Source organism: Lasioglossum baleicum, chromosome 19, assembly GCF_051020765.1.
Source record: "Lasioglossum baleicum chromosome 19, iyLasBale1, whole genome shotgun sequence".
NCBI classification, from domain to species: Eukaryota; Metazoa; Arthropoda; class Insecta; order Hymenoptera; family Halictidae; genus Lasioglossum; species Lasioglossum baleicum.
In genome coordinates, this window is record NC_134947.1 from 1,376,208 (window position 1) to 1,391,334 (window position 15,127).

General features: G+C 34.1%; 3 protein-coding genes and 1 long non-coding RNA gene across 6 annotated transcripts in view; 3 read left to right on the forward strand and 1 right to left on the reverse strand.

Moving 5' to 3' along the window:
* Exp (expansion) overlaps window positions 1-2,885 on the forward strand; it is a 63,066-nt gene extending 60,181 nt beyond the window's left edge. The window contains exons 7-9 of the mRNA XM_076443695.1: window positions 592-682; window positions 845-1,063; window positions 2,507-2,885. Of these exons, the coding sequence (XP_076299810.1) occupies window positions 592-682; window positions 845-1,063; window positions 2,507-2,622 (426 nt within the window). The 3' untranslated portion in view covers window positions 2,623-2,885. The remainder of the gene's footprint in view (window positions 1-591; window positions 683-844; window positions 1,064-2,506) is intronic.
* LOC143218514 (uncharacterized) overlaps window positions 1-15,127 on the forward strand; it is a 145,773-nt gene that overhangs the window by 95,754 nt on the left and 34,892 nt on the right. The gene's annotated exons all lie outside the window — the stretch shown is intronic.
* Window positions 2,375-8,835, reverse strand: LOC143218491 (protein SAAL1). 2 transcript variants are annotated; one of them, XM_076443693.1, is made up of 7 exons: window positions 8,690-8,835; window positions 8,130-8,307; window positions 7,634-7,789; window positions 7,052-7,313; window positions 5,385-5,495; window positions 4,948-5,304; window positions 2,375-3,435 (listed from the first exon to the last, which is right to left on the reverse strand). In XM_076443693.1, the coding sequence occupies exons 1-7, from the start codon at window positions 8,803-8,805 to the stop codon at window positions 3,212-3,214; spliced, it is 1,404 nt and encodes a 467-aa protein (XP_076299808.1). In that variant the 5' UTR covers window positions 8,806-8,835; the 3' UTR covers window positions 2,375-3,211. The 2 variants fall into 2 exon arrangements, with proteins under 2 accessions (XP_076299808.1, XP_076299809.1); XM_076443694.1 differs by lacking the exon at window positions 8,690-8,835 and adding an exon at window positions 8,482-8,683.
* Ist1 (increased sodium tolerance 1-like protein) lies at window positions 9,428-14,707 on the forward strand. Of its 2 annotated transcripts, XM_076443697.1 has the most exons (7): window positions 9,428-9,559; window positions 9,657-9,913; window positions 9,993-10,269; window positions 12,609-12,770; window positions 12,846-12,965; window positions 14,103-14,156; window positions 14,283-14,707. In XM_076443697.1, exons 2-7 carry the CDS (start codon window positions 9,708-9,710, stop codon window positions 14,460-14,462), a joined length of 999 nt encoding a protein of 332 aa, XP_076299812.1. In that variant the 5' UTR covers window positions 9,428-9,559; window positions 9,657-9,707; the 3' UTR covers window positions 14,463-14,707. The 2 variants fall into 2 exon arrangements, with proteins under 2 accessions (XP_076299812.1, XP_076299811.1); XM_076443696.1 differs by having other exon boundaries at window positions 9,428-9,913.

Here is a 15,127-nt window from a genome sequence, read left to right on the forward strand (position 1 = left end):
AAACATGCGTAGAATCTCAAGAAAATGTGGTTTCTCCAGTACCACGATCGGAAAATTTTTTTTTTAAGATAAAAAATTGTCGCAGCGAGTTTATTGGGGTACTCCATCGAATCGGCAGAATCTCTGCTTCAATCTGACGTTCGGATCATGGTATTGCGATCATTTCTCGCCGAGATATACCGAGTTAAAGGAAAAATGGAAATTGTGCATTTTTTAACGATATCGATACGGCAATTTTTGATGGAGTTATGATCACGTAAAGTGGGACCAATTTTTCGGGTTCGCACAAGTGACCCCTTAATTCTTTTGAGGAGTGTATAAATTACAACAATGTTTGAGAGCTATATTTAATATAATTAGTAAACGAAATTGTTTAAAATAAGTAGCAGCCAGGAAACTGACCTTTGAAGTAAATTTCAAATAAAACACTTAAAATAGTTGGCAGTTGTTGGCAACAAAATTGAAAAATAATTCGGGGTGCAAATGGTTAAAACTGTTTTAATTGAAACTATAAACTATAGTATTTGTTGGCAGAGGATTGTGGAAATGAACGTTCAAAGATAGATGGTAATTCTTATTTGAAAATTTCAGCCCGATTATGACGACATAGAAGATGACTATGCCAGAAAACCAGTCATAGCAAGCGATGAAAAAAGAAGAGGCGATGATAAGAAAAAATACGGTAATGTTCACCAACTTGTCAATTTATTCTTTAACAGAATAAGGAATTATACATATAAGTACACAGTGGTTAGATCGAGTATGTGTATATATATATATATATATATATATATATATATATACATATATATATACAATTTCAAACATCATTTTTCGTTTACAGACGATCCGTATTATTGCGGATTACGAGCTCGTGTTCCTAACTTCGTTAAAATGGCAAAGAACAGTAAAGTTTCGACGAGAGGATACTCCAGACCCCCACAGGCTCCCACTTACGCTGCCACGGGATATGCGAGCAGCCAGTCTTCTCAAATCTATGGTCATTTGCCTGGGAATCGTCCGCCAATTATGTACCATGCAAGAAGTTTCGAGAGTGGACTTGGTATTACGCTGTTTATAAAATAGAAATAAGATCAAAGCTATTATCAAATTAATCCACACTATGTATGGCTTCCCAGATAGCACAAAGACGTCTTAAAGACGTTGGACATTCAGACGTCTTAGAGATGCCTCGGATGTCCTATGAACGTCTTTCGAACGTCTCCTGAACGTCTAGCGTTAGAAAACGGTACGTCTCTAAGACGTCTGTTTGACGTCTAGAAGACGTTCATTAGATGGTCGTAGGACGTCCGGGCGGTCTATAAGACGTCCCTAAGAAGTCCTAAAGGTCCATAAATGTTAATTAAATTAAAAGAAGGGAAGAGTAAAAATAGATTTCGACAAAAACGAGTTTAAAGTTAAACCTAGCTATATCAGAAGAACGCATATGAATTGACATACAAAGTGTAATAAAAATTGAAGTTGAAATTGACGAGTTGCAGTTGAAATGGAAATTTGAAGAGTTGGAAGTGAAGTTGAAATCGAAGAAATTGAAATTTGAAAAAGTGAAGAGTTCTAATTGAAGTTGAAATTGAAATGAAAATTTGAATAGTTGAAATTGAAGTTAAAATCGAAGAAATTGAAGTTGAAATGGAAATTGAAATTTGAAAAAGTGAAGAGTTCTAATTGAAGTTGAAATTGAAATGAAAATTTGAATAGTTGAAATTGAAGTTGAAATGGAAATTTGAAGAGTTGAAATTGAAATTGAAGTTAAAATTTGAAAAATTGAAGTCGAGATTGAACGATTGAAGTTGAAATCGAAGAGTTGAAGTTGAAATGGAAATTTGAAGTTGGAATTGAAGTTGAAATCGAAGAAGTTGAAATGGAAATTGAAATTTGAAAAATTGAAGAGCTGAAATTGGAAGTCGAAATTGAAAGATTGAAGTTGAAATGGAAATTTAAAGAGTTGAAATTGAAATGGAAGTTAAAGTTGAAATTGAAGTAGAAATGGAAATTGAAATTTGAAAAATTGAAGAGCTGAAATTGGAAGTCGAAATTGAAAGATTGAAGTTGAAATCGAAGAAGTTGAAATTGAACTTGAAATTGATGTTGAAATCGAAATTTAAAAAATTGAAGAGTTTAAATTGAAGGAAAAACACTAACTCGAACAAATAATACCAATGCTAATACTGCTAGATTATGGGTATATAAAAACCACACTGTTTATGGTCTTAAAGACGTAAACGTTAAAGAGTCTTTTTAGGACGCAAGACTTTCAGACTTGATATAGACGTAAAATGGACGTCTTTAAGACGTCGTATGCTATCTGGGTTAACATATTTATTGATAGTCTTCGCCTAATAAAAACATAATCTTTCTTTATTATTGAGATTTAAGATTCCATGTTGGCAACAGTGGTACTCAAAATGTTTACTTACAATTAGGATAATTATCAACTAAGCGGTTGGAACAATCGCTAGAACCGTTACAATTCGTTGGTTTACAGATTCTGATGGTAGAAACGAATCACCATACAATCACATATATGGAAGATTTCCATTACTGACTAGAGGTGTAATGCCTCCTCAGCCTAGAGCAATGTACATCGGGGAATGGGATTAAAAGTGAAGGCAATTGAACGAAAGGGAGCGCACACAAATGAATTGACAATAGACAATCCAAGGACAAAAGAAGAGAACGTTGTGAAAAACACCATGTAATAAGAACAAATAGAAGAAACTCATAGGTCAAATATATTAAAATAAGAGAATAGAAGAAAACAAAAAAAAGGGAGAAATAATCTTCCATTTGTACCTATAAACTGTATATTGTTAATGTACTACATAAAATACTCGAATTTTTATCGCAATAAAATTGTAAAACAATGTGTACTTTTATTTGCGAACCTTTTTAACAGAGAAATATAAAAATATGACAATTAGAATTATAGTAAAAAATTTGTAAATGCAAACGCATACCATAAGGATAGAAAAGACAATTACAGAAGATCGTATAAAACGCGATGTCATTTCTAACATATTAACAAGATTTGTATATTAACGAGGAAAAGAATATTTTACTTGTAAAGATTAAAAAATATTGAATCTTTTGAAATAATTCAAGAATTTGTTCTTGTCCTTTTCCCTGAAGATAATACCAAATGTTTATTGCCTATGGTAATGAAAAAATTAACTTATCACGGACATTACTCTTATTGGTTCGATAATCCATCTGCGATACTGTTAAATTTCTCTTCAGGAATTTTTGATTTTAAAAAATTTATTGCATGATCTACAACTGGCTTGTCATGTGTTTTCAAGATTTTTGTAATCTCATCTGCTGTGGAGATTTTTGCTATTTCGACCCAGTAGCCCTCGAGATACTTCAATAATTCTTCCATCGTTTCTTCGGAGTCCTCTTCTTCTTCTTTCATTGCTGGAAATTTTTACAAAATTTGTACAGGCTGGTTCACCAGATATTACCACCTCGATTTTCGTCATTATTATTATTCGTACCGAAAAATGTTTATATGAGATCGAATGTGGTTTCGAGAGATGCATGCTTTGGTGCTGTGAGCTTTTTTGTAGGTGGACGCGTAGAAGAGATATGAAGGTTATCAGTATTTTTTTAAATGGGATCGTATATGTTTTTTCCTGCACTAATCGACGAAGCTTCATATTCTTTACGAAAAAGTATTAACCTATTACTAATATCGAAAAACAATTTTATTTTTAGTGTTGCTACGAAATCACAACTCGCTTGATAATGTTACGAATTCAAATACCTTATGGTCATTTTTACATGATTTGTCATTGCATATTCGACAAACAATATGGCTACAACAGGATACCCAGATAGCACACGCCGTCTTTTAGACGAAGTTTTCACGTCGCTTTTTTTTAGATAATTCGGAGACGTCGGTTTTGTGGCAGAAATGAGACGTCTAAGAGAGGTCTTCCTTCAGCCGTAAATACGACATCTCCAAAAAGGCGTCGTTTAGACGTCTATAAAGCGTCTTTTTGGGACATAAGACGTACAGACGTAAAAGCGACGTCTAAAAGACGTCGTGTGCTATCTGGGTAAAATCTACGTGTAGATGTGTATCGAAACCCAGATAGCGCACGAAGTCTTAAAGACGTCCATTTTACGTATATTTTAGGTCTGAACGTCTTACGTCCTAAAATAAAGTGTGGTTAGGTTAGGTGGTTTTTGTATACTCTACCCAGATAACAGACCTCTTTTAGACGTCGTTTTTACGTCTAGTTTAAGTATGAACGTCTGGAGATTTCGGTTTTGCTGCTGAAGGGAGACGTCTAAAAGGCATCTTTTCGGAGACGTCGTTTTCACGGCTGAAGGAAGATGTCTTTCAGACGTCTCATTCCTGCCGTAAAAACGACGTCTCTAGAGAGACGCCTTTGACACGTACGAAAAAGACGTCTATTAGACGTACCGTTTTGTAACATAAGACATTCCAGCGACGTTCTAGCGACTTTCGAGACGTCTGAATGTCTTGTGGCAGGCGTCTAAAATACATCTTTTAGACGTCTCAGTGCTATCTGGGTAGTTGTCCTGCATATTATGAAAGAATAATAAGAAATGTATTAAATCAAATATTTCCGAATCGTTGGATAGGACGAGGTGGTCCCATTCATTTTCCGGCAAGATCGCCTGATTTAACACCTCCTGACTTTTACTTATGAGGTTACTTGAAAAGTAAACTATACACTGAGGCTCCGACTACAATTGCTGATATGAAAGATAGTATCATCAATCATCACTGAATGCAATAACATACCACCGCTTTTTTATCACATAATGTAAAACTAATAATAATGACGAAAATCGAGGTGGTAATATCTGATGATCTGTATACAAGTTCTGTTAACGGAATAATAGTATTGAAGTTTCGAGTTATGTTTAAGAATCTGTTTCGTATAAATTATTCACCTGTGCTAATATTGCAAATAATTTTAAGAATTGTGTCATTTATATCTACTGTAGACTCTGCCCTTAAAAATCCTTTCCATCGAAAATCGAGAATCATTTCTGCACATCTGTGGACACAAGAGGCCTTGGTCTCGTCTAGCGGAAAGATATTCCACGGGTCGATAAAATTTGATAAAATTCTCCGTGGAATTTCTACTGTTCGCGTAAGATTGTCATCTTGCAAAATTTCTTGATGAATCTGTGGCCCTTTTCGAAGATTCGAGAACAACTCTAACCAATCTTCAAGATATTTTAAAATGGAAGCTGAATAGGAAGCTTCATCTTGTGGAAGAACTTCTTCGAATGATTCTAACATACCTGAAAATGTTTTATTAGAAGAAGAATTATGTCCCTCATTTTCTTAAATTGTAATTTAAAAATGTACGATAATTTTATACCTGAAAGGAAGCTAGACGCTTCAAAAAGTTCATCTAATAATGTTTTTCCATTTGGAAGATCAATTTCTGCTAAAGAACGTAAGAAGCTTGTTGTTGCAATTAAAAGCTCCTCTGTAATAAATACGGTGGCAAATCGGTAACAAGTTCAAAGCTCATTGTACTATATTACTTCAAATACTAATAATTAACCCTTTCGCTACAAATGGACGAGATATCCTCGCTTTCACGATGTCGAAGAATTGATACTATGAACGAGATATCTATTTACCATGATTTCGTCGTATCATCTTTAAGCACTTTTCACCGATGATCACATGTCTTAAAAATGATTTGCTTGTGTGAAAAATTTACAAAGAAAACACTTCATATCAATATTAAAGATACACGAGATATCTCGTCCATGGTAGCGAAAGGGTTAATACTAAATAGAGATCTCGATTTCACGTATACTGAAATACACGTGTACACGTATATTAAACATTACACGAACTCAAACACGTATACAGGGTGAGTCCGAAGAAACAGAACACCTAAATATCTCAGTTACTTTTCGTTGTACAAAAAAACTTCTTAGGACAAAGTTACACTGTTTGAAGGGCCACATTTAACGGTTTAAGGGAAAAAATTTTCGAGGTCATTTTTTCACAAGATTTCAAGGTCATTGATATTTTTTTAAATGGAATGAGGAATTTTATGGTGCAGCTGGACATTCGTTATAAAAAAGTACTAACCTATGTATGTCGAAAAGTTAGTAGTTCAGGAGATATTTCAATTTAAATAACTCTAAAAGACCATTACTGTCGTACTAAGACGTTAGCGTTTACTTGCTAGTGTAAATTGAAGAGTTGAAATTGAAATTGAAAAATTGACGTTGAAAATGAAATTGAAAATTTGAAATTAACGAGCTGAAATTGAAAAATTGAAGTTGAAGGGTTGATATTGAAATTGAAGTTGAAATTGAAAAATTGACGTTGAAATTGAAAAGTTGAAATTAACGAATTGAAGTTGAAGGGTTGACATTGAAATTGAAGTTGAAATGGAAAATTTGATGCTGAAACTGAAATTGAAGAGTTGAAATTAACGAAATGAAATTGAAAAATTGAAGTTGAAATGGAAGAGATGAAATTGAAGTTGAAATGGAAAAATTGAAATTGAAGAGTTGAAATTGAAATTGAAGTTGAAATGGAAGAGTAGAAATTGAAGTTGAAATTGAAGTTGAAAATGAAGTTGAAGAATTGATATTGAAATCGAAGTTGAAATTGAAAAATTGACATTGAAAAATACAAATGGATGTTTTAGTTATTTAAATTGAAATATGTCGTGAACTACTAACTTTTCGACATACATAGGTTAGTACTTTTTTATAACGAATGTCCAGCTGCATCGTATGTCGTATTAAAAAATACCTCATTCCATTAAAAAAAATATCAATGACCTTGAAATCTTGTGAAAAAATGACCTCGAAAATTTTTTCCCTTAAACCGTTAAATGTGGCCCTTCAAACAGTGTAACTTTGTCCTTAGAAGTCTTTTTTCTACAACGAAAAGTAACGGAGATATTTAAGTGTCCTGTTTCTTCGGACTCACCCTGTATATTCGTTACACGTGTACACGTGAATTTTCAATAGACGTTCAAACTCGTGATCTCTAGTTAATACTAATACGTACCATTTGTAGAACTTTTTAAAATAAAAGGAATCACTTCCCTCAAGTAGGTAGAATTTTTTAAATTGATTCTCCATTGCGAATCTGGATTACTTTGAATGCTCCATAGTGCGGAGCGTAACAATCGAAGAATTTGTACTAACGTAGCGCTATCTTCAGAAAAAAGATGCCGAAGAATTGTTTCAAGGAGCTCCTCTTTAGTTCCTAATATATCGAGTGCAGAAGGTTCGCAAGTCATGTTTCCAATTATTCCCAAAATTATTTCCTATAAATCAATTAAACCATAATAATTAGTATTAAAGAAAAAACAATTGCACTTTAAAGTCTATTTGAATATTATTTAAGCCTATTTGAAAAGTGAAAAAACAGTTTGTTTAAAATTACATGTAGAAGAAACAAAATATTTTTGCATAAAGAAAGCAACATTATTCTCGTATTAGGTTTATTTAGCGTAAAATGATAAATACTTTGAAAGGAATCAGCGTACCAGGAGGATTTTGTGGAATTAACTCGAGAAATGTTTCGTGACCACTTTATTGGATAAATAAAATACAATAGATAGACTAATCTTGAAATAAAGAGTACCGTTAATCTTGGCTCTTCGGAAGATTTTAATGAGAACTCTGCAATTTGAAAAAAATCATTGTCCAAAAGGAATTGAACGATATCCTTGTCGGTAGTTATATCCCATAGTGTGCAGAGATCAGTTTCCAGTTTCTCGTTCCAGCCATTTTCGGGAACCTTTAAAATATTAACATAAAACCTCCCTGTTAAATATTCTTAAGATATGATTTTACAAAATATTATATACCTTGCAAATTAATGCGAAGCAATAACTATTAAACACGAGCAATTATTCTTTAGATGTTTCATCGGAATGATACAAAGGAAACTTTTAATGACCTGTATATTTTCTTGAGTTAGAAGAGCAATAATAGATGTTAATATTAATTGCGCTACTATATTTGACTCAATCTGATCCTCTAAGCGATATAAGTTTCTTTTCCTTGTAAAATAAATGGGTCAACCAAAGCATGACAGCTAGAATCGCAGACTGTGGATTAAAAAGCTTCATTATTACCTTTGATGTCGAAAGCAAAGTATTGATTATCCACTTGCCACTGTAAAGGGTACTTCCCACGGTATCCCCTTTCAATTTTTCAATTTCACTTTCTTCGATATTCTGAGCTTCCAAAACGACATTTGATTCCAATTTATCGTTCTCGTTCTCTGGAACTTGGCTCATTTTTCGTATCCACCTGAACACTACTTCTTTTTATAGATACTTTCGCAAAATTGTTATTGAAACTATGAAATAATCATCTAACCGTCGAGAGAGTTTACGAAAACAAAATCAATCCTTCAACGGATTGTTCGCAAAATTTCAGTTCGAACTTGGCACAGCTGATTAGTGTAAACGAAGATAACCTAACCTTTACCAATTCAGATTCTTAGTTTAGTTTCTGTCCTTTTAGGATCTACATTTCAAATATTCATGAAATTAAACGCATCATTTGTCAATCGAATTTTTTATTTTAGCTTCTCTTGTGTTTTGTAGATATATTATTATAGAAATTCAAAATAAATCGATAGCTGTATTTCGAAATCGATATTCATCGCGATAATTGATACTTCGATTACAATAATCGAGTCAATTTCGAAACATATGTTTCGAACAACCAGGCCTGGTTGTCTGGGACGTTGCGCGTGCGCGATGGGGACCAATGGGGACGCAACGATGACAGATGAGATGACATGACATTTCGCAGGTTTTAGGTTATTGCCGCGTATCGTATCGTACTCGTGTACATATACGTACTTAATGAAATAAATCATATGGTTCGTTCTAAATAGACATTGTAAACATTCTTTATTATAAATAAAATTAATTGTAACATGTGAGAGTTTCAGTCGTGAAGCGAAGTATGAATGCTTTCTTTTATATGTACAATTGAAAAAATTTTGAAATCTGTATGTATGTAGTACTGAGTTACATTCCAGTAAAATCAATAAATCATAATATATTTTAACACTGTTAACTGCTGTTAACCCTCATACGCTTCTCAAAAATAGTTGCATAAAAGAGACTGGGATAATAAATTCACTCATTTTTCTTCTACACGATAAATTGACAAATTATGTTTTATTTGTAACGTTATATTTTAAAGAAATACAATAATTACATAGTATGTGAAATAAGTAAATGGGTGAATTTTACGCGGCAATAACCTAAAACCTGCGAAATGTCATGCCATTGTTGCGTCCCCATTGGTCCCCATCGCGCACGCGCAACGTGTCTCCCATTTGCCTCACTCAATCCCCGTCGCACACGCGCAACGTGTCACATATTACTCTGGTCATCAGAGAGGGGGTACCTCATATCGGCGTGATTCCCCTCATCTGGCAGCACTGACCGTGACTCCCCTCATCTGGCGACACTGGTCCCAAGGTCGGACTCGTCTGGCCACTCTGTGTCCAGGCCCTACCCGGAGTAATATATAAACTTTCCACGTAAGAGTATGATAGGTCATTGTTATAGTCATAATCATCTCTTCACTAATTGTTCATACTACTGATACGAAAAACCGAACAAAAAATGTTCTCAAAGGGAACACAATACAAGACGTTAAAGACGCATTTGCGTCTAGCAATATATCGAATGCAATTACTCGAGAAGAAGAAAACTGAGCTCGCTCAGAAAGCACGGAAAGAAATTGCTGACTACATTGCAACGGGAAAAGCCGAGAGAGCCAAAATTCGAGTAGAGCACATAATTAGAGAAGATTACATGGTCGAGGCTATGGAGCTACTTGAAATGTATTGTGATCTTTTGTTAGCGCGTTTCGGACTCATTATGCAGATGAAGTAAGAATTCCTTGAACAATTACTATTTTAAGATTAGACACATGTCACAATCATCCATGTATGCTTCTCGTTCTTATAGAGATTTAGATAGTGGTTTAGCCGAAGCTATTTCTACGATAATTTGGGCTGCGCCTAGAATTCAAACCGATGTTCGAGAAATGAAAGTGATTGCTGACATACTATCGGCAAAGTATGGTAAACAATACACAGATGCTTGCAGGGAAGAAGCAGTGCAAAGTATTTCTGAAAAGTTGAAGCAGAAAATGAGTGTACAATCGCCATCCAAACTTCTTGTTGAGAAATATCTTATAGAAATTGCAAAGAATTATGATGTTCCATATGAACCGGATCCACAGGTATGCATCGAATTGTAGAGTAACCACAGTTATGTTTCGAGTATTGTCCTATATAGGATTGCCACTAGTTCAGGGTCTTATAATGCTCTAGTTTGTTAACAGTAGTCCGTGTAATTTACATTCGTAAAACACATATATCGTTCGTAATGGTATACCGCTCAGTACACATTCAAAGTTCAGAGTTAACCTCTTTGTCTACAATATTGTGTGAGGGACATGGTACATCGATCGGGCCAACGTAAACAACACATGTGAGGGCTACACGCAACAAACTAGAGCTACCAAACTAGTCAAAATGACTGGAATCAAAAAACACTGTGAAATAAAGTTAGTTGTACAGCTTGTCAAATCTAGCTGTGCGGCTGAATGTCCCCCGCAAGGGGAAATGCACCGCTGCGCAACGATAGAGAACTGATCGTCACCTGTCAAACGATGCACGTGGCGACAGTTCAGTTAAAAAGTAAACTGACACAAGTGTATTCACAGAAACATATAAACAGTTGTTTTGTATGTTTACTGCTGTAAGAAATAATGGACAGTATGCACTTTTCACGAGGTGTGTACCGTACCGTTCATATGTTGCATCCTTCTCTCGTCGAGTGCGGTCTTTGTTTTTGTCTGGGCATTCCTAAGTTTTGGTCAACTGCACAGCTAGATTTGACAAGCTATACGTTGCACATGTATTTACATATCAAAAGATGCGTGCGATTTTCACAACTTTGAATGCTCAGCCAAATCAAAAAGGGTTCGACGTGTGGCCAACCTTGTTGTTGTTTACGGCATGCGCTTTTGGAACTTAAAGGGCAGGGGGATATACGTATACACGTGTATTAAACATTCGTGTAATGAACTGAAACACGTATCACCCTGTGGGTGAGTCCGAAGAAACAGAACACTAAAATATCTCCGTTACTGTTTATTGTACAAAAAACTTCTTAGGGCAAAGTTACACTGTTTGAACGGCCACATGTAACGGTGTAAGGGCAAAATTTTCGAGGTCATTTTTTTATGAGATTTCAAGGTCATTGATATTTTTTTAAATGGAATGAGGTATTTTTTAATACATCAATTGATGCAACTGGACATTCGTTATAAAAAAGCACTAACCTATGTATGTCGAAAAGTTAGTAGTTCACGAGATATTTCAATTTAAATAACTCTAAAACTCTAACATCAATTTCAATTTCAATTTTTCAATTTCAATATCAACCCTTCAACTTTAATTTTAATTTCAACTCGTTAATATCAACTCTTCAACTTTTCAACTTCAATTTTTCCATTTCAACTTCAATTTTAACTCTCCTATTTCAACTACAATTTCAACTTCAATTTCTACTTTTCCATTTCAACTTCAATTTTTCAATTTTATTTCGTTAATTTCAACTCTTCAATTTCAACGTCGATTTTTCAATTTCAACGTCTCAATTTTTCAATTTCAACTTCAATTTTTAATTTCAATTTGTTAATTTCAAATCTTCAATTTCATTTTCAACGTAAATTTTTCAATTTCAATTTCAACTCTTCAATTTACACTAGCAAGCAAACGCTAACGTCTTAGTACGACAGTAATGGTGTTTTAGAGTTATTTAAATTGAAATATCTCGTGAACCACACTAACTTTTCGACATACATGGGTTAGTACTTTTTTGTAACGAATGTCCAGCTGCATCGATTGATGTATTAAAAAATATCTCATTCCATTAAAAAAAATATCGATGACCTTGAAATCTCATAAAAAAATGACCTCGAAAATTTTTTCCCTTACACCGTTACATATGACCCTTCAAACAGTGTAACTTTGTCCTAAGAAGTTTTTTTGTACAACGAAACGTAATGGAGATATTTAGGTGTTCTGTTTCTTCGGACTCACCCTGTATATTCGTTACCCGTTACACGTGAATTTTCAATACACGTTCAAACTCGTGATTTTTAGTTCATACTATTCTCGTTGAAGGATCTTAGAATTCTAAATCCTACTTCTCCTGCTATTTCCTACTAAAGCACGGGAAGAGATAATTTCTTTGGTAGGGATAAACAGGGAACGAATCACCGGTTCAGGGCATAATCTAAAATTTGTGGAATGCCTACTGACTCCGTGATTTCATTTTCCTATGCAAGCCTCGTAAGATGCTGCACAGAGATCCCTTGTTCAAGGATCTTTCCCCGAAACTGTTTCCTAATACAAAACAAGACACATTTTCAACCGTATCCAAGTCCGTAACGAATTCTAAGAGCCAAGAATTGCCAATAAATAACTCGAAGGAGACAGTGCTTCATTTGATCGTAGCACAGATCCAGACACGATGTCTAGACAATTCTAGACAACTTCGATGTTGTAGGTAATGGCGGAAGGAGAAGATGCAGTGTTGATAGACATTGGAGGTAACGGAGAAGCAAGGAATAATTTAGATATCGCTTCTGGAGGTGGTATGCCACAACCAATTGGATTTATTGGATTTCCACAAACTCCGCTGTTACCAGATCCTACAGCAAGCCTCATAGTAAGTGATGCTCACTTGCACAACCATTTTTTTTTTTAACTGAAGAAAACTTGCTATTATAACCTACTTTTCTAGAATTCAGAGAAAGGGGCGATTGGATTCGTTACTCCTACAGGACCTCCAGAAAATAAAGCCCAAAATGTTCCTAATGTTTCATACAACATCCCTTTGGATAACTCCAATGGTAATCAACATGTGAGTAATCATGACATCATTTTCTATAAATACTTCGAACATATAACTTGTCTGAAATTTGGAAGTCCCTGTACAGGTTTTGCACTCTAAATTCACCCTTTTGCGAATCAATTTCAACCTTTTACAAATCAAGTATTTTTAAGTAAGTTTTTGTGAAAGAAATCAAATCAAATGTACCCAGTCAGCCAGGTCTGCCTCGAGCAGATATCGCGCACAACCTGCAAGCGTACGATGCCAGCAGATGGCGAGCATTATGCTGTCAGAACACTGCCCGAAGCTGAGGATGCTCGGAATCTGCACGATTTTCGAGGGCGCACCCTGCCGATACTTATCATGACGCAGATGTCTGACATTCTGCTGGCAGGGCCTGCCTGGCAGAATGCTGGCAGCTCGGTCCTGCATTCTGTCAGCATTCTGTCGTCAGCTTGTGCCGGCACACGGCAGCAAAAAATCGAGCATTTTGCTTACTGGGTAGATGAAATGTTAAGAAATTCCAAATTTTATTACTGCAAAGATGTACATCAAATACTTATTTAAAGGTAATTACAAATTCATTAACTTTGTAATTATGAAAGTGGTCTAAGTAAAAATTCAGAAAAAAATGAGATCATCGCAGTTATTTCACATCACATATTTTTGCTATATTATTCGATGACAATTTTTTTATATTTTCTAATGATAGTGCTTGTTATTTCAACATTTAAATATCTCGAAACAAGACATATGTATATGTATTCACTGTAGCCATTTTTTCTGATTAATTTTGATAAATGAAAGTACATGCGTATTTACGGAAGCGTATATGTATATTGAATTGAGTATCGAGTCTTATGTTTCCCTTGCAGTAATGACACCGTCCTCGTGTCCAAATAATTTAATCTAAATAAATAAATAATTAATTTGAATGAATAACAAATTATTATTTTAATTAAATTAATTAAATAATTAAATAATTAATTAATTTCAATGCATGAAACTGATTTGCAAAAGGGTGAAATTGGTTTGCAAAAGAGTGAAATTGATTTACAAAAAGGTGAAACTGAATTACGAGTAAGGTTGAATTTGACTTGCAAAAGGTGAATTTGGAGTGCAAAACCTGTATAATATCAACTAAAAGTACGATATTTATTTGTTTAGGAAAATGACTTACCTCCACCATACTCTTCATTTCCGCCGGATCTAAATAAACAGGTTAGATAACAGTATATCTGCTTAGAAAACTTAACAGTATTACGGCCAATTTGGATTAATTTGTCAAAAAGCTGCAGTGTTTGTAAATATTTTTTATGCTTTGTAATTTCTAATTTTTTACTGCAGTCTGACCAGAAACCGAAACCACAACCACGATCGAAAATGCCGATGAATGATTTTCAGCTTCCGGATTTGCCAGCTGTCCCATCGGAGAATGATTTACCTCCAAATAATTCATCTACTGCCGAAGATATTGATTTTGACGATTTAATGAAGCGTTTTGAAGATTTAAAGAAACGAAAATAATCTTATACGTTTATAAAAATATATTGCATAAAATGTGCACGTTATAATACGGACTATGTATGTACAACTGTAAAAATTTGAAATACTGTAGTTTTATCGCTGTATAGTATATTGTAATTTAAGCAACCACACACAAATAGCGTTACAGATAATAGTTATATTCAGTATTAGTTTTAAAACTAACTTGTAAAATACTTTCTTTCGTAATGCCGTAATTTGAATAAAAAGATTTCATTATATTCTAATTTTTTGAGTAATATAAAATCGACATCATTTCGGTAATGATTCAATATCGAGAGAAAAGTTGACAAGATTTCTAAAAAACTTTTCAAATGAGAATAAAGTAGGAGGCTAATTTTTGAAATGCGGCTTTTTCTTGCGCGCATTGTTACAACGATAGAATCTTTAAAATAACTTTAAAATATTAGCACTATGTACTACTATATAATTACGAACAAATAAGTCTGTGCATTTGTAAATTTCTAATATTTCATACGCTTTAAAATAATCTCCCGTGGCTGCGTTTCTGTTAGCTTACACTTAAAAATGTTGCTTGTAAATATTGTAAAATATTTATATTGCATTGATTTGTAATATTTTAAACGCAAACGAATATGTAGTATAAAAATCTTAAAATATTAGCATCGTATAGCATTGTGATAAAG

Bases quoted from the DNA above. Each gene is read 5' to 3' on its own strand.
- Ist1 (XM_076443696.1), top strand. From the start codon at position 9,645: ATGTTCTCAAAGGGAACACAATACAAGACGTTAAAGACGCATTTGCGT. The intron at 10,270-12,608 runs GTATGCATCGAA...TCGATGTTGTAG, and splicing joins CATATGAACCGGATCCACAG to GTAATGGCGGAAGGAGAAGA. The intron at 12,771-12,845 runs GTAAGTGATGCT...CTACTTTTCTAG, and splicing joins ATCCTACAGCAAGCCTCATA to AATTCAGAGAAAGGGGCGAT.
- LOC143218491 (XM_076443693.1), bottom strand. From the start codon at position 8,805: ATGTCATCTCATCTGTCATCGTTGCGTCCCCATTGGTCCCCATCGCGC. The intron at 7,790-8,129 runs GTAATAATGAAG...AATATTTTAAAG, and splicing joins CTTTGCTTTCGACATCAAAG to GTTCCCGAAAATGGCTGGAA. The intron at 7,314-7,633 runs GTACTCTTTATT...ATTGATTTATAG, and splicing joins CCGAAGAGCCAAGATTAACG to GAAATAATTTTGGGAATAAT.